The 18,574-nt window shown below is 49.8% G+C and overlaps 1 protein-coding gene and 2 long non-coding RNA genes across 3 annotated transcripts in view; 2 read left to right on the top strand and 1 right to left on the bottom strand.

The window, feature by feature from the left end:
- The first annotated feature begins 855 nt into the window (after positions 1 to 855).
- Positions 856 to 4,000, top strand: OLFML3 (olfactomedin like 3). The gene is made up of 3 exons (XM_045478716.1): positions 856 to 1,461; positions 2,052 to 2,337; positions 2,662 to 4,000. Exons 1-3 carry the CDS (start codon positions 1,348 to 1,350, stop codon positions 3,480 to 3,482), a joined length of 1,221 nt encoding a protein of 406 aa, XP_045334672.1. The 5' UTR covers positions 856 to 1,347; the 3' UTR covers positions 3,483 to 4,000.
- A 3,803-nt stretch (positions 4,001 to 7,803) lies between these two features.
- On the bottom strand, positions 7,804 to 12,018 carry LOC123600055. The gene is made up of 3 exons (XR_006713455.1): positions 11,926 to 12,018; positions 9,947 to 10,135; positions 7,804 to 8,054 (listed from the first exon to the last, which is right to left on the bottom strand). It is a non-coding gene; the product is annotated as an uncharacterized LOC123600055 (long non-coding RNA).
- An 814-nt stretch (positions 12,019 to 12,832) lies between these two features.
- LOC123598490 overlaps positions 12,833 to 18,574 on the top strand; it is a 116,825-nt gene continuing 111,083 nt past the window's right edge. The window contains exon 1 of the long non-coding RNA XR_006712645.1: positions 12,833 to 13,276. This is a non-coding gene — a long non-coding RNA (uncharacterized LOC123598490). The remainder of the gene's footprint in view (positions 13,277 to 18,574) is intronic.

Genomic DNA, 18,574 nt, shown 5'->3' on the forward strand with positions numbered 1-18,574 from the left:
TGAGACACATTTAGGGTTTTGGACCATAACCAAGAGAAATGATCAATAGACTGTTCTCTCCCATTAGCAGGGAAGTCAGAATACATTTATTTTGATTTAGACTGCAACATCTAGATTTTTCAAAAAAAATTTTTTTTTTTCCTGAATAAATGAGCATAAAATGAGTGTGAACTCACTGAACATTCCCCAGTTTTGGTAAGAGAATATACCTGGAAACATTCAGGTAGAAAAGAAAGGCCCTGCTGTCGATCTCACTTCCAGATAATCAAGGATTAATTTGCTGACTTCTCAATGATCTGGGGTTTTTTTGTTGTTGTTTTAAGTCTCAGTGATATTCTCTTACTTAAGCTAAATGAGAGAGTTGGGATAACCCCTTGAGTAAGTGGGTAGTCTGTGGGTTAATCTGTGTTAAAAAAAATTTTTTTTAATGTTTATTTATTTTTGAAAGACAGAGCGCGAGCAGGGGAAGGGCAGTGAGAGAGGGAGAGAGGAGCAGAGGATTTGGGGAGAATCTGAAGCAGACCCCAGGCTCTGAGCTGTCAGCGGGGCTCGAACTCATGAACTGTGAGATCATGACCTGAGCCAAAGTCAGATGTTTAACTGACTGAGCCACCCAGGCACCCCTTAATCTGTGTTTTAATTATGAACACCCCTGTAAATTGAATCCGCTTGGCTTGCTTTGTGGAAAAATTTCCACAGGAGGTGAGTGAGGTCTAAGCCATGGTTTCCCTAGGAATCCCGTGATGACACCAGGTGCTTATCACAAGATGGCGCCAATGAGCTATAGAAGAAGGTGGACAGGACTTGACCACTGTGATCTTTTTCCCCCCACCTCTTCCCCTCCAACCTCATCTCCCCTGCTCCCAGCTTCCACTGAAAAGGCAGAAAACAATCCATGCTATTATCGCTGGGCAAGGAAAAGATTAATGAAGGATGTTTCTTAAGAAGCCAGCACTGGAAGGAAGCAGGCATTCTGGAGCAGAAACAGAGTTTGCCGAGTGTACTCTGGGACCCCTGCCTCCCGCTGCTGGCTCCTTTTACTGGGTGACTGCTCACAAGGCCTCTGCCCTGGGGTTTCATCTCCTTCCCCTCTCCTGGGGAGCCTACAGCCTAGGCGGGAGGTGGTTAAGGCTTCTGGCTGCTTTACCATAGGGCCATCTGTGTTTGATCAATCCAAGCAGAGAGGAGGGGGTGGGGGAGGTAAAGAGACTGTGAAAGCATTCCAGAGTAGTGAGAGAGATCCGAGATCCAGAAAGGGAGAAGGCACCGCCCCCACCCCGCCTCCGAAGCTGACCGGCGGGCTTGAGTGGAACAGGCACAGGACTGCACGCTCCTTCTCCTGCTGCCATGGGGCCTTGCACGCCTCTCCTCATCTTGTTCCTTTTGTCACGGCTGCGACCCCTTCAAGGACAGCAGCACCACCTTGTGGAGTACATGGAACGCCGACTAGCTGCCTTAGAGGTGAGTGACTCCTTTCTCTCCTGGGCCGGGCGGGGAGGACGCCACATCTCCTGTTGAGTCACCCCGTGTGTTACGGATCTGGGGATGACAAGATAGGGCTCTGGAAGAAGCTACAGGAAACTCTTATCTTTTAATAAGAATATCCTTGCAATTGCAAGCCCTCTTCCTTCCCCATGTCCACAGAGCAATTCCCTGTGGACAAGCTCCCTGTCTTTTAAACAGTTTGAAGTCTCTGGTGTTCCCAAGTTGAAGTCTGTTGATTCCCGAGGGGAGAACTGCACAGGGGAGCAGAGACCCCTTCCCGCCCTCACGCACTTAGGCCGCCCCAGAGGCTCAGATGACTCAGTGGCGCTGCTCACAGAGAACATGGGCTGGAGGACACGAAGCGGGGGTAGGGGCCTAGGTGATCTGAGCCGGGCGTTTTGCACATTTAGCATCTCTGAACATCTGGTTTCCTTTCTGTGGGGGTTGCAAGGGAGTTGATGCCTGGCTGAGTTTGTGCCTTTTCCCGTTCCTCTCTCCCTGGTCGGGCCTCTCCCTGCCTGGGAGTTGTAACCCCTCAGCCTCTCGTCTGGCCTCCATCGCTGCAGGAACGGCTGGCCCAGTGCCAGGACCAAAGTAGCCGGCATGCTGCTGAGCTGAGGGACTTCAAGAACAAAATGCTGCCGCTGCTGGAGGTGGCCGAGAAGGAGCGAGAGGCGCTCAGAACTGAGGCTGACACCATCTCGGGGAGAGTGGACCGGCTAGAGCGGGAGGTTGACTATCTGGAGACCCAGAACCCAGCACTACCCTGTGTGGAGGTTGATGAGAAAGTGACCGGAGGCCCTGGGATCAAAGGCAAGGGCAGAAGAAATGAGAAGTATGATATGCTGACAGGTAAGCGGTCCAAAAGCAGGCCCCTAACACTCTCAGAACCTGTATGTTTCCTTGCTGCTTCCCCTTTTCTCTCCTTGTCCCCCAGTTCGCTTCGGTGCTATCTTCTGGAATCTGCTTTAGGGAAATCTCTACAATGACAGGTCCATTGCAAGAGTTTCTGGGGACCCAGGCCTCGGTGGCTCCCTTTTTCCTGTCCTCCGTAAGAGTGGAGGCATCCACTGGCAAATGCCCACTGTCCTCCAGATGGCCCCACCCCGGGGTGTTCCTACAATGGGCCTCTAACTCTTGCCTGTATTTCCTTGCCCTGTGCTTTTCTCCTTCCAGACTGTGGCTACACAATCTCCCAGGTGAGATCAATGAAGATCCTGAAGCGGTTCGGTGGCCCTGCTGGTCTGTGGACCAAGGATCCAATGGGGCCAACAGAGAGGATCTACGTGTTAGATGGGACACAGAACGACACGGCCTTCGTCTTCCCGAGGCTGCGGGACTTCACCCTTGCCATGGCCGCCCGGAAAGCTTCCCGGGTCCGGGTGCCCTTCCCCTGGGTAGGCACGGGGCAGCTGGTCTATGGTGGCTTTCTTTATTATGCCCGGAGGCCTCCCGGAGGACCCGGAGGGGGAGGGGAGTTGGAGAACACTTTGCAGCTCATCAAATTCCATCTGGCAAACCGAACGGTGGTGGACAGCTCAGTATTCCCGGCGGAGGGTCTGATCCCCCCGTACGGGCTGACAGCGGACACGTACATTGACCTGGCAGCCGACGAGGAGGGCCTCTGGGCTGTCTATGCCACTCGGGAAGATGACAGGCACTTGTGTCTGGCCAAGTTGGACCCACAGACGCTGGACACAGAGCAGCAGTGGGACACCCCGTGCCCCAGGGAGAATGCCGAGGCCGCCTTCGTCATCTGTGGGACCCTATACGTTGTCTATAACACCCGCCCTGCCAGCCGGGCCCGCATCCAGTGCTCCTTTGATGCCAGTGGCACGCTGACCCCTGAAAGGGCGGCACTCCCTTATTTCCCCCGCCGATACGGTGCCCACGCCAGTCTCCGCTATAACCCCCGGGAGCGCCAGCTCTACGCCTGGGATGACGGCTACCAGATTGTCTATAAGCTGGAGATGAGAAAGAAAGAGGAAGAAGTCTGAGGACCTAGCTTTGGGGTTTGAATCTCTCTCACCTCCACACATTTATATCCCCACACCATTTCCTGCTTCTCATTCTCCAGATGTGGGCAAGTTGTGGTTCCGAGCCCATATTGGCAGCCAATGGAAGCCAGATTCTCACAGCCCCTTTGTTTCCTGTGGGACTTTAGATCTTGAGAAATCCTTTCAGAGCTAAAAGAGAGAAGACCCTAAGCGTTCGCTCCTCTCCTGCCTTACGTCAATGAATTTCGGACCAGAGACCACAAAGACCCAGAGCTCTGACCCTTGTATGGGGGCCACCCCAGCAAATGAGCCAAAAAGTATTTCTTGCCTCAGTGTGAGTCCGGGCACGTGGGGTGGGGTGGGGTGGGGGGAAGGTGGTTGGGGGGGTGGGCAGAGTTCTGGGAGGAGATTTTTCAACTCTGCCCTTCCTCCCTTCTCCCCTTAGTGCCCTGGAGAACACGACTTTCTCCACGTCGTTTTGTATTGCAACATTTTGCATTAAAAGGCACATCCACTGCTCCCTGCCTGCGTTTGTTTGGGGGTAGCCCTCAGATCAAGTTTCTCCCCATGACCCTCCATTTTCCTCCTCCACCCCATTGCCACTCCTTAAGCCACAGTAGGGACTTGGCTGGGCTTCCTTGCTGAGGGAGAGGGGACTTCTCCAGTTACAGATTTTACTGTGAGGCCCCTGGGGAAGCACAAAATCCCACCACTTCAGGAGGCTGGGCCAGAGGCTTCTCTCCACACCCACCTCTGATCCACGGCGGCCCCTCCCAGAGCCCAGAGCCACTCTTGGTGCCCCACCCCTGGCCAAGAGACTGAGGCCCGGCGGGCAGAGCTTCTAATTCTTCTAGTTCTCAGAGGTTTGGGACCAGAAAATGGATTCTAGTCGCCTTGGAGTGTAGGGCGAAGATCAGAGCCCTGAAATGTGTTTCCAGAAGGAACTTTTAGTCTCACTTTGGAGGTGGACTCTGTCCTGGCCCCAGACCCCACTCCCCTCTCCAGCTTGGGGCCGTCCCCAGGGCTCGGTTACACAACCCAGCTTGCTCCCAACCACTCTGATTTCCCTGCTGCCACGGCGTCTGCGGTTTGGGCAAGGAGGAGGGGCGATGACCGTGCCCCAGATGTTAGTTTTCCCAGTTTCCCAACACAGCCCTCTGGTCACCCCCACCTACCCGCTGCAGTCCTGGAACCTGGCTGGAGTCTGTCCAGGAAGTCCTGGACACCTAACCCTTTCCTGCCCTGGCCACTGGCTTGGAATTATAGAAGGCCATCTGGGGAAGGGAGAGGGAGCAGAGGAGGAGAACCCTGGGTTTTAGACTCCTGCCTCCAGGAATGTGCTGAGCTCCAGGCCAGGCCCCACCCAGCCTCATGCCCCCATTCAGCACTCAAGGCCATGTACGTGTGATGGACAAGACCTTGTTGCCTTTATGGTGGGGAGCAGGCCTCAGGAAGCTCTGGGAGTCCTCACTGTGGGGAGGAGAAAGGAGCACATCTTTTCCCTGAAGTGCACCCGCTCCCCCACCCCACGCCCAGGATAGGGTGGATCAGCCAGGGCCCTGTGATCCTCCTTTTGTCTTCTTTTCTTCTCTCCCCGGGGCAGAGCTGCCCCTGACGTAGGTTGGTGAGGAAGGAAAAGAAAGGCAGTGAAGCACCTCACAAAGGCGCTATTGTGGGGAGCCCGGGGCGGGAGGGGGGCTCTCTCCCATTCAATTCTCTCCTAATGTGGGGCTGGCAACGGTAATCACCGCCTGTCACACTCGGAGGGGGCTGCCCACGGAACATCTGGCTCCTGCATGCGGTGCACAGGGGGGCTGTGGAGGAGACGGGGAGTTCTCACTGGAGGCCTGGGGAGAGGGGGTCCCCGCCCAGTGGAGGGGCAGCGTGGCACTGTCGCTGTGTGTGTGCGCGTGCGGGTGCACCTGGGGAGGGTGGCCTCCTTGCCCGCGTGACACCGTGCGTCAGTGTGATCGGAAGCTGCCAGGGGCTGGGGCCGAGTCTGTGGTGTTACCTTGCTGGGGTAGCAGACATCAGGAATGGCTTTTGGAGGACCCTGAGGAGAGAACAGCTCTGAGACGGCATGTAAATGACATCAGCCTGAGGATCCGAGTTTAAAATCCTGGTCCTTCTGCCTCCCCCGTGTGGGCACCTGTCTTTGGGGGCATCTTTCTTGGCCTGAATCCTCAATGAGAAAGACAAAAACAGCCTTTTCTTTTTCTTTTTTTTTTTTTTTTTTTTTTCTTTTGGCTTAAATTTTCTTTAGAAAAGTTCACTCAGACTTTTCTGAAAGGGCATAAATCTCCGGGGCCTTGTCATTTATTACTTTTTGCTTTTTTTTTTTTTTTTTTTTTGGCTCTTGTACAATAGCTAGTGCTATTTTGGAAACGTTTTGGAAGGTGAGTGGAACTGTGTGGGCAGATCCAGTGAACTGTCCAGATTCATTAAACTAAATTATCTGCTGCTCAAGGAGAGAGGCTCGGTAGCTGAATCCTATCATCAGACACCAGCCTCACCGCCCCTTGTCGGACCCTCCATAACCCATCACGTGGCAGAGACAGGTGTGACCTCTGGTTTGGGTTGAACCAAAGACAGTGGAAAGCAGAGGTCCTAATGGGGGAGAAGGGACTAAAAGCTCAAAGAGTAGCTCCACATTTGCCTCCAACACCTGGCCCTACGACGGTTAGCGGCCCAGGCCTCCAGGTACAGCTGTCAGCCCAGATGGGTGGTCTAGACGTTGCCCCCATCACAAGGCCGGGTGGAGAGGGCTCCCCTTCTCCTGCTCTGGCCCCCAGTCTCCTGCCCTAACTCTCAAGCTCTCCGCTCTGTGCTCAGTATCTTCTCCTCCCTGGTGCTGGTCTTCATGTCTGCCTGCCGGAGAAACCAAAGTGATCGTCTTGCCATTTTCATCAAGGATAAGCCAACGTTGCGTAAGCCCTGGATGGCGGGGAGGGAAGCGCAGAGATGTGAGGATGAAGCAGTTGATTCAGCTGTCGGGGCTTCCTCTGGGACAGGGCTGTGGGCTAAGCAGGAAGCAGAGCCCTTTGGCTCGTCCTCCCCAGGCTCAGTCCCGCTCCTTGTGCACACACCCCTTCCTTCCCTCAGGCTCCTGGGATCCTCCCCCAACAGTGCTCCCATTCTTTACCTGTTCAGGTCAAAATCCGCTCATTTTGAGAGCTGCTGACACTCCTGATAGTTCTCCCAGCTTTCAGGATGGCTCTCTTGAGGACCCGCCGTCCGGCCTGTCTCTGGCTGCCTCTGCAGGCAGTGGTCTCCAGTGCAAGAGCTTTTCTGTCGGAGGGCAGGCCAGGGGGTCCCTCCACCCTTAGCCCCTATCAGCATCTGCTGCTTCTCCTCCCTCCTCCTCCGCCCCAGCAGCCTGGACGCTCTTCCCTTGCTACCCCCCTAACCTCCACCAAACCAACGCTGATGAGCTCTCCTCTGCCTGCCCTTTAACTTCTGCCCTCACGATGCAGAGCTTAAAAGATTAAATCTTTATTTATGGATTTAATAACGCCACAGAAGACTTATAAATGCGAAGCCAATGTATTACTTTAAAGGGCAGACCTCTCAGCACCGTCTCTCCAGAACATGGGTGCTGACAATATCTAGAGCTGGACACCTCTCCAGAGCACTCCAGCATGACTTTTGTGGGTCTGCCCAGCCACCCAAACTCTGCCTTCTCTGAGAATGGACACCCACACTCCCTGGCCTTAGCCTTGTGGCCCCAGGGGAACAAATCACATTGTCTCCTGGGGATTTAGAATGGCAGCTCAGAGATGTTAGATCTGAGCAGGTGTTTGGAAGCATCTTCGGCCCTGCTACCTACCAGAGGCAGCAAAAGCCAGACTACAGAGAGGAAAGATGAACAGGGTGGAGACTGGGCGAGACGGCTGCTGAGTGATGTCCCCCCCACTCCATTCCCCCCTGTGCTCAAAATGCACTTCTAGCCTGGGTTCTGTGAAATGCCTGACTTCTTTAAAGAAACACTCCCTTTCTTGTTTGTTTTTCTTTTTTTTTTTTTTTTTTTTTAATTTAATGTTTATTTATTTTTGAGACAGAGAGACAGACCGAGCATGAGCAGGGGAGGGGCAGAGAGAGCCAGAGACACAGAATCCAAAGCAGGCTCCAGGCTCTGAGCTGTCAGCACAGAGCTTGACGCGGGGCTCGAACCCACAAACCATGAGATCATGACCTGAGCCGAAGTCGGACACTTAATCTACTGAGCCGCCCAGGCACCCCACGTGTTTGTTTTTCTTTTCTTTCTTTTTCTCAAGTTAGTATGAGTGGGTTTCAATTTCTTACAACCCAAAGATGATGCCTCATCCTCACCTTACCTCACCACCGAAAACACTCACCTGGTCTAGACTGCTGGGCAGGTGGCCTTGACCCTCCAGGGTGTTCCTCCCTGTCCATGACCCAGAGGACGCACCAGAACAATGAAAGAACCTGTGCGGGCCTGTGATGCCTTCTCCACATCACCTTCCAGATGGCGGGGCAGTGCCCCTTCCCTGCTGTGTTCATCCATGGTGGGCTGTTTCTGTCTCCAGCAGAGCGCTGCTGGCCCAGTGTTTTCTGCAGCAACCCTGCATGTTAGAAAGAGCACAAACTTTAGAGTCTGGTGAGCTTGGAGTCCGAGCTCCTGGGATCAGCATCAGGCTCTGCCACTTACTGCTGTGATAACTCCAGCAAGTCACTTAATACCTCATCTATAAACTAAAAATATCTGCCCAATAGGATTGTTGCTGCGAGGATGAGAGGTTATATACATGGAAACTCTTTAGCAGTGTGGACAGTCAGTACAGAGCTCTGAAACCCCACTTCCTTGGGGAGGCTCTTGGAACCTGTTCCACTCCCACCTGAAAGGGTCAGGTGCCTCTCCTTTGGGCCCCGATTCACCCTGGGCACCTCCTCATTGCGGCCCGCATCACAATGTATCGTATCTTGCTCGTCTTTGTGTCCCCGGGACGTAACACATAGCCCGGCTCATAGATGGGGCTCAGAAAAATACTAGTACAGGTTCCCCCACCCGACTGTATACCCTCGGAGCTCTGGGCCTATTTGTCTCTCAACTCGGGACCTCACGCAGGAGGGGCACATCCCCAGCAAGCGGTAAATGTCCTCGGCAGCATCTTTCAATTCAGTTGGACAAAGACAAGCTGCAGATAAAAACTGAAGGCAGTCTCCTTCAACTGCAGATCACACAGGACTTCCCACAGTGACAATTTCTCGCTCCAGCATCTAAGGGGAAAGTCTCAAACTAGGCCAGTGCATCTAAGCCCTGTGGCCACAGGGGAGGAAGGCAATAAAACCACAGAAGGTAGTAGGAAGACCTTTCTTGTTCAGCATCTGGTTCCTGGTGAGGGCTCTGGAGTAGGTTATGCTGCTCACCCCTCCCCCCCCCCCCCCCCACTACCCAGCCTGGCCCCTGCTGCTTGCCCCTTACTTCACCCCTGCGAGCCTCCGTTTCTTCACTCCTAGAATGTGCGTCATAGTACCACTTCACAGATTATTGTGAGAAGTAAATAAAACGAGTCTTGCAAAGCAGTGCTCCCCATGCCTGGCACATAGTAGGTGCTTGGTAAGTGTCATTCTTGTTATTGTTAGCAATGTCGTCATGATTGCAGGAGAGTCTTTGCAGAGAGCAATGTGCTCGTGCATTTTGTCTCCTTTGATCTTTACAACAATTCTGAGATAAGCTGGTCTCGGGAGCCAAGGGGTTTGTCTAAGTCCACAGAGCTAATAAGTACTGGGGCAGAACCTATGGCTTGGAGGCTGTGGGAGGAGTGGAACCAGCTGGGGCTCTGAACTCAGGCTGAGTTCGAATCCTTGCTGTGCAACTCCATAGCCAGGTAAGCCTGAGCGAATCCATTCTCTGGGCTTCAGGGAATATTACCCACCCCATAGGCTGGATGAGCCCATGTTTTAAAACAGCTAAGAGAGCATCCAGGATAATAAAGATGCTTAACCCAAGCTCATTCCCCGGGGCCGATTCTTGCTGTCTTATCATGGGGAGTGTGCTGGTGGCCATCTCTGGTGTTACAAACCATTTGTCTGGATCCAGTGGCTCTCTGACTGCCTTCTCTCTCCATTTGTACATTGTCTGTAGAAAGACATGCCACCTGTTGCCCAACCATAGATCTCTGCATTACCGGTAACAGCGGGGTTGACAGATATCCTGCGCCTGCCGTCAGGGAAAAAAGCAGGGTGTATGGAAAAAGCACCCCTTTTTCTCTGTGCTGAAACAACTCTGCCAGCGGCAATGTGTGTGTTTGGTGTTTAGTTGTCTTTTTTTTTCTTTTCTTTTCTTCTCTTTTCTTTTCTTTCTTTCTTTTTTTTTTAAACACAGTACTCCCAAGCTGCCTTTTTCCTTCGACCACATTTTCTCTCAAAGATACCTTTGAGCTGTTTCATAGCTGTTCAGCATGTGTCCCTGGTAGACATCACCATTGACTTTTTTGACTTACCTTGCTGTTGATCTTGACAGATCCTTCAATGCCATTTTGGTTGTATCAGGTCTTCCGGATATTTATTGCTGTCCAGTTGCACATGGCTTTGTTCTGTAGCTGCTGAATGTTGTATTCCAGATGGGTAAATCCATGCACTTGTCAGATGCATGGACTGTTCTGGACTGTTTTCCACCTATTTGCCCTGCCCTTTTGGAGGAAGGAAGATAGTGCAGAGAGAGCCCAGGGGTGAGGAGAAGACCCTTTTAGTGGGTGTGATTGGTCCATGGGGCTGACTGTCCTGCCTCTCTGTTCCTCATCAACTGTGTGACCTTGAGCCAGACACTAACCCCTCTGAGCCACGGTTTGTTCATTTGCAAAACAGGATTATGGGACCCGGATTACCACCTCTTAGGATTGTTGAGGTTCAAGCCCTAATACATAAAGCTTATGTGTTGGGACCTCTAGGAAGGAATCTTAGGAATCACTGAGTTTGGCTCCCTCATTTCACAGCTGAAGAAACTGAAGTCGAGAGAGCCTTTTGAAGGCAGGGAATGTACCTCATCCATCTTTCTATCCCTGGATCCAGAGTCAGATACTTACTAGGTGTTTAATAAGTACCTTGTAAATGAGTTGAGTGACCAGCTCATAGTGACATATCTATGATTTAATTTCTCTTGGTGACTCTGTTGTTATCAACATCAATTCCTACTGTGCTGCTCTGCCATGATGCCTTCAGAACCAATTAGGCTGTAATAGAATGTGGCTACTATGCTTTTCTGCTTAATGTTTCTTCTCTTACCTCTCTTACTGTTACCTATCAGTTCTTCCTGGAGAACTGGATTGGATCCCTTAGAGGAATCGGCATCGCTTTCTAATTGGCTGTTCTCTCTAGGCTGGAGCAAGAGTGAAGGGCTTTGAAGGATTTAAAGTTGGTACCTTTATGGGAGTCACAAGGAGCGTTGCAAAATATTCCACAGACCAGAAGCACAGCCTCTTTTAAGCTGGAAGTTGTCTAAAGTCATCTGGTCTCACCCGCTAAAGTCATGCAAGTATTTTCTAACTCACTGCACCCTTTCTAGTGCCTTCTACACATGGCATGACTAGTTTACTCAGTGAAGCAGGTGATGGTAGTGGCTGGTAATGGCCGAGGAATGCACTGGCTTCTATCCCCTGGAATCTCTATCCAGTGACCTGGATTCTTAAGTACTTTTCTATCCCAGTATAGGGGAGGTAAACACACATAGATGTGGATTTCTCCTCTCGTTTCTGATTATGACCTAGTGAATTCCCTTCTCTTGTTCTCTCTGTCCTTGCCAGCCCTCCTGAGTCCTGATCAAGGTGAAATATTCTTTACTGTTATAAACTAGTAAAGGTATCCACACTAGTTTAATGATAATTCAGTAGGTAAGGGGAGACATAGGGGAAATGTTAGTTGTATCATTGGATTTTAAATTGAGATAGGAGTAATCTCATTTAGACAAATTTCAATAATCAATTGAAAGCCTGTAAGTTGCAGATAGATTACCAGCCGTAAATTGGGATTTATGTTCTGTGGGTTTTTAATGAGGGCAACTCAGGCAGCTTGCACTTGAACTGATTCACGTCTGGAAAGCACCAGCTGGCTCAGCCTCGCCGCGGGCAGTGCAGCAGAAGGGCACGGAGCAGACATCAAGTTCAAGTTGTAGGCAATATCAATACCTCCCTCCCGGGGATGGTGTGATGACTAAATGAGATCATGTATGTGAAAGGGTTTTGTAAATCATAAAGCACACAAATGCCAGCCGCTCACAATACCTGTTTCAAAATTAGCATCAGTGTCTCGTGTCTGTGCCGGGTTTTGGGCAGACAAGGAACAGGACAGACCGAGGAGCCTATCTGGCAAGGAGCAAAGGGATGCTGTGCGGATGAACAGTCGTTATTAGGAGAGTCGATTATTACAAACAAAGGGAACGTGTAGGTATCCCAGACTCAAAAAGGGGATATGAAGTCTATCTTACCTGGACGCTGTATGGGATTGAACTGCTGTAAGTGGTCATCAGCAGGCAGGAAATACAAAGCCAAAGAAGGCATTCAGAGTGCATGGTTCGGAACACCATGAGAGAGCAGAGTGAAGCCCAAAGCCTAGTTCCCGGAGCAGGAAGAAAATCAGGGTGAGATGCAGGTTGGAGTCAGGAAGGCCATTGAGAGACGCTGAAGTCTGAATGCTGCCCATGTGAGAGGCGACATCTGTGGGAACGCTTCAATGTCAGAGCCAACTGGGACAGACGATTGATTAATTAAAAATGTTATGAATATTGATGCAGTATTTACTATGTCCTACATGCTTATTTACAATATTGAATAAGACAGATATGGATATGTCTTCATAGCCTGGGGACCGGTGGGATAAAGGGATGAATAAATAAACAGGCAACTATGTTACACTGTGGTGGGATTATGGGATAGGAGGACCTTCTGTCCTAGCCTTGCCTGGGGGAGGGGTGAGGCAGCTTCCGGAGGCTCCTCAGCCTGAGCCGGAGGGACACCCAAGCAGGCTCCTCCCCACACCATTGCCACTGCTGTTGCCATCACTCAACTGGACCATTGCAAGAGGCTCCCGATTGACCAACCACCTTCTCCAAGAGTCTCTCCCGGCTCCCACACACGGAGTCAGTCACTGTATGTCACTATTTGTTAATGGACCCATCCCCCCGGATTAGCTGTGAAACTGCCCCGTCTGTGGGGAAACAGCCCCTCGAGAGCCAGGAGAGGAACTTCCCCTTTATGGCGTCAGTACCTAATGCTCAGGGAGTGCTTGTGGAAAACAGGCATAAAGGCCCACAGAGAGAAAGGAGGGTCTTTACCATCCAGGGGGCTGTCCTCTCCCTGCAGGGATGTTCTCCACGAGCTGGAGAAGCAAGTGCCCCAGACACGGGGTTTTTTTCACAGGTGTAAGCTCTCCAGAAGCAGCCGCTCCTCTCCGGAATGTGGAAACGTGTCAGAGGCCAGCTGCCTGAGGGCCAGAACCCAGAGGCGATCTTTTGTTTTGCACACCATTTTCTTTGCAGCTCTTCCCGGGACCTTGCTGCCAGCCCTGCATGCCCTGGGGCCCAGATTCTCTGGACGCCCCCACAGTTCACATGTGCCCTGGGCTGTGGCTTCTGCGGGGCACCCACCTCTGGGCCGGGCCACCACAGAGAAATAATAAACAGCAGCACTGCTTCCAGAGCCCTCTGCACCCGCAGGGCACGGTCTCACTTAACCCTCGAAACTACTGGTCCCACCAAGTATTTAACGAGGGCCCGTTTGCGCTGGGGGTCGAGAAGGACACGGTGATGCATTTTGTGCTTCAGGAGCTCGACAATTCAGGTGAGGTGGGGGCACGGGGTGGGGTTACAGGTAGGATGGTGATAATAAGGCACACGTTTCCCTCGGCTCCCTAAGACTGCACGGGTGGTTGACATTTAGTACCTTGAAGGGAGGGTGCTTCATAAGAACTCCAAGGAGGAAGCGGTCATACTTCCATGAGGGAGATTTGAAGAGGCTCCATAAAAGGGGTGACGTGTGAGGTAGGCCTTGGAGGGAGGGAAGACTGGACATCAAGAACGTTCTGGGAGGAAGGACTAGCTCGAGCAGAGGTGTGGACTATGAGAACATAAATTGCCTCCAGTTGTGCAACAGGTTTAAATCAAAAAGGCTTCAGGGATTTTGGTTGATATCAGGTTTATGCAAGCAGGTACTATGAAGTGTGGCTGCTCCAAAAGATGGCACTTCTTAGGCCAAATTAGTAGAAGCCCAGCATTAGCATGCTGGGGGGAAACAGTCCCTGTGTCACTCCGCTGTGGTTAGGCCACAGAAGCAGTGTTCCCTTCTGCCCCAGGGGAAGACGATATTTAGAGTTGCTATGACTTATTAGGCACCTGCCATGTGCTAAGCTCCTGTGAAATGTCTGCATGCATTCTTTTTTGTTTTCTTTCAAATTTTTATTTAAATTCTAGTTAGTTAACATAGAGTGCGCTATTGGTTTCAGAAGTAGAATTCAGTGATTCATCACTTACATACAACACCCAGTGCTCATCACAAGTGCCCTCCTTAATATCCACCGCCTATTAAACCCACCCTCACCCTCCTCCCTCCATCTTTCCTCAGTTTGTTCTCTGTCTTTGAGAGTCTCTCATAGTTTGTTTCCTCTCTCTTCCCCCACCCAGTGTGTTCAACTGTTTAGTTTCTTAAAATCCACATATGAGTGAAATCATGTGGTATTTGTCTTCCTCTGATTGATTTATTTTGCTTAGCATAATACACTCTAGCTCTATCCATGTCATTGTAAACGGCAAAATTTCCTTCTTTTTGATGGCTGTGTAATATTCCATTGTACGAAAAAAATATATATATATATACACACACACACACACATACACACACACACACACACACATATATATATATATATATATATATATATATATATATATATATCTTCTTTGTCTAATCATCTGTCAGTGGACATTTGGGCTCTCTCCATAGCTTGGCTATTGTTGATAGTACTGCTATAAACATTGGGGTACAGTCATTCTTTTTTTAAAGCCTAAATCCTTATTTATTTATTTTAGAGATAGTGAGCGGGGAGAGGGGCAGAGGGAGAGAGAGAGAATCTCAAACAGGCTGCACACTCAGCATGGAGCCTGACATGGGGCTCAATTCCATGACCCTGGGACCATGACCTGAGCTGAAATCAAGAGTGGGATGCTCAACTGACTGAGCCACCCAGGTACCCTGCATGCATTCTTTTTATCCCCAACAGCAATCCTGAAAAGTAGATGTTATTATTTTCCACTTTACAAGTAAGACAACTGAGGCTCCAACAGGTTGTCATGGGCCAAGTTCATTGGGCAATGGAGTAGCTCACACCCACTGAGAAGGCCTATGGGAAATAAGAGCCCTGCCTTCAAACGTCAGAAAGGTCACCATAAGGAAAAGGGATAATACTTGGCCCCAAAGTGTAAAATGTGCTTTCAGTACAAGTTAGTTACACAAAAGGAGAGAGTTCCAAAAAGAGAGAGGAAATTATAGCCAGCCCTGTGCCAGAATGTTTTGTGTTATCTTTGGTGGTAGTGAGCTCCCTGTTCCTGGAGGTGGTAAAGGCTGAATGAATGTTGGATGGGGCTTTACAGAGGATGCAAATGTGAGAGTGGAACCAGATGCCCCTTACAGTGTTTTCCAATATTCAATCTTTGTTCCACTTTTCAGCAAGATAAAAAAGAGGAAAAGTCAAGAGAGAAGAGATTCAAAGAACCTGGGATGGCTGGCCATAGGGCAAACTTTCACATCCTGCATGTTAAGAAATGGGGGGGGGGGGGCGACACCTGGGTGGCTAAGTCGGTCAAGCCTCTGACTTCGGCTCAGGTCATGATCTTGTGGTTCGTAGGTTCGAGTCCCGTATTGGACTCTGTACTGACATATCAGAGCCTGGAGCCTGCTTCACATTCTGAAGAGAGGCAGATTCCCTCTCTCTCTCTCTGCCCCTCCCCTGCTCATGTTCTATCTCTCTCTCTCAAAAATAAATAAACACAAAAAAGAATTTTTTTTAAAAAATGAAAAACAACTGTTTAAAAAAAGAAAAAGAAAAAAGGAAATGAACGGGGTCCTTCTGGTCATTGGGTGAGGAGTAGAACTGGATCCCTACCCCACCCCTGACTTGGCTCAGGTGAAGTCTCGTCGAGAAGCTAGAGGAAGAAGAAATTTAGTGTGTGCGTTTCTGCCCAAGCAACTCTGCATCCATTTTTCACAAGCTCTGGCTCAGGCAGGTGTCTGGCTTAGTTTGAATCTGATTTGTTTGCATTTCTGCAGCAGGCGGCTGCTGGGACTGGTTGCAAGGGGAGAGATTTGCTTTGCACATAATTTAATACAAGGGTTAGTTAATGAGTTTGCTCCCCCTCAGAAAAGGGAAATCAACATGCTTCCTCCAACCTTGCCCTCGCTTGGTCATTAGCAGGGATGCTGCTCTGTGAGCCTTGTTAGATTCATGTGATCACAATTCACGGGTGATTTACTGGAACTCCTGATATTAAAAAACCTCGGAGTGAGACATGTGGAATGAATAATGCTCTGTAGTGAATTTGTTAATGAATTTCCTTTCTGCTCCCCAAAAGAAGGGACTGGAAAAAAAGGGGAGGGGGGATCTTGGACCAGGGAAAGACCATAATACTCCACAAATCAAGGTTCTTGATGATTCTGAAAAGAAAATAATCAAAAATCGCTTTTTAAAGAAAATACTTCTGTTCTCAGTAAGGACTGTCATTAATTTCAGGGTAGAAAATGGGTTGGCATCTTTCTGGTGTCCTTAAAATAGAATAAATAAGCAGTCACCTTAAAGGAAAAAAAAGGAGGTTTTGATCCAGGGTTTAAGTAATCTTGGTTGGCTTCTGATTTGCATATATATATGATAAAGTATGCCACTGTCCCAGAGGTTGATTGCTGGGAAATTGGACTCATGAAGAATGAAAATCTGTTCAGCAACAGGTGAGGAAGCAGTGGGACCTCCTGCCAGTTCCTCCGGACACGGTGCAGGTCTGCAGACCCTCACCTGTCATGTCAGGTCACTGACTTGGGCTGGCTTCCCGGACATGAGACCCCTGCACTGGCACAGGGCTCCCCACTCAGAAGGTCCCTGCACTTGGTTTAATGCTCGGCTGTCGCTGTCTCAAAAATCTTAATGTTTGAGAAAGGAGCTCCTTGCTTTCATTTTGCACTGGATCCTGCAAATTATTTAGCTGGCCCCACCAATGATTCTTTCCTCGATCAATGACCTGCCCTAATGTTCACCTGCCTTTTCCAACTCTGGCTTTTCTCAGGAGGCAAAGGAATAAGAACTCTGCTCTGTAAGTATGTGTATTGGATAAAGTATGTGGCTGTCTTTTAGAAAGGTGGACAATTTACTGTTTTTGTACGCTGATTTAAAAATAATGCGTGTTGCGGTGCCCGAGTGGCTCAGTGTCCGACTCTTGATTTTGGCGTGGGTCATGATCTCGAGGTTTGTGAGTTTGAGCCCAGCATCGGGCTCTGCACTGACAGTTCAGAGCCTGCTTGGGATTCTCTCTCTCTCTCTCTCTCTGCTCCTCCCCAACTTGCACTGTCTCTCTCTCTCAAAATAAAAAGATAAACTTAAAAAAAATAATGCATGTTACTTGTGGACAATTTAAAAAGTACAAAGAAGAAAAAAAATCATCCATATACCCCCCCCCCCCCCACACACACACAAAATATCTTTCCAGTCTTTTTTTTTTTTTTTGGATACAGTTTTTTTAAATTTGTTTTGCTTCTTTATGTCATTCGAGATAGTGTTTTGGAAAATGCTTTTAAAAAATTCTCAATATGGCATGCATATGAACTTTTCCCCATATTTTTTTCTCTAAGATTTTATGGTATTCCAGTGTCCAAAAATACTATAATTTACTCAATCCCTTCTGTTGGGTCATTTATATTTATTACAGAATAACACTTCAAAGAGAACACTTACAGATTTAAGACGAAACAGATTGTTTTCCTGGGGTAGATTCTTAGAAGTCAGACTTAATAAGAACTTTGGCACACATCGCCAAACTCTCTCTGGGAAATGGTTCCAATTTACAGTGGGGAAGGGAGGAAGGAGGCCCGGGGAGGGGGTACAAAAAATAACAGAGGACAAGGAAGCCCCGCCTGCGTTCTTGGGCTCTGCGGGTCAATAGTTGAGTTTCTTTCTTTCTTTTTTGTTTAATTTTATTATTTTTTTTTTCTCCAAATGTTTATTTAAATTCTAGTTAGTTAACATGCCGTTGAGTTTCTCTTTAGGTTCTGATTGCAGACACTGCAGTGACTTTGAGCTGGTTTCTCCACTAGACCAAAACTCCTCCCTGGCAGAGGCTGGTCCCAGGTTTTCTGCCCCCACCAGCGCTGCCCCAGGGGATCTGCCGGCCCCAGGGAGGGGAGCTCCCTGGAGCTGCTTCTGCTCATTACTCAGGCACTGTGTGCCTGAACATTTTAGGGTGCTAGGCTTGCCTTAATGTCTGTACTCTTTCCAAAGCCCATTGGGAAGAGCAAATGACATTCCAAGCTTGATAGCCTCCACTAAGGGTCTCCAATGAGAAAACAGAGCTTCAGAGAGGCCGCTGCCCATGGCCCTTTGCAGCCCCATCCTGCAGGTAAAGGATCTCCATTTGTATTCGCAGAACGAGCCCGCCCATATCTGTCATGATCATTTAGACTTCTGTTTAGGATTTGGGGAGGGGAAATGGTGAGCGGTTGGTGTGTTTACTACGGAGGCCTCAGCCTGTCTAAGTGGGGGGAGCTGCCATATGCTGCAGATGGGGAGGAAGCTCTCGAGATCTCTTTGAAATGCAAGTTGGGAAATCTCCAGATGTTTCCACTCTGGGTCTGTGGCCAGGGTGACTCCCAGAAACAGGATCCTGCCAGGGGAGAGGGGAGGCGAAGAATGTGTTCTGGGCAGCGTGGGGTTGAAAAGGCATTTAGAGAGCGGCTGTTCAGTGCACCCCAAGGGATCCTCAGCCCCTGCAGGGTCTCAGGCTGGGAGGGGGGCCCAGAGGGTCCTTCTTTATGTTTAATTGCGTGGGTCTCTGCTTGGAAGACCCCCTCTTGCCTTGGCGATTTTTCCATTTGCTGGAGATAGAA

The sequence above is a fragment of the Leopardus geoffroyi genome, chromosome C1 (assembly GCF_018350155.1).
Source record: "Leopardus geoffroyi isolate Oge1 chromosome C1, O.geoffroyi_Oge1_pat1.0, whole genome shotgun sequence".
Taxonomy (NCBI): Eukaryota; Metazoa; Chordata; class Mammalia; order Carnivora; family Felidae; genus Leopardus; species Leopardus geoffroyi.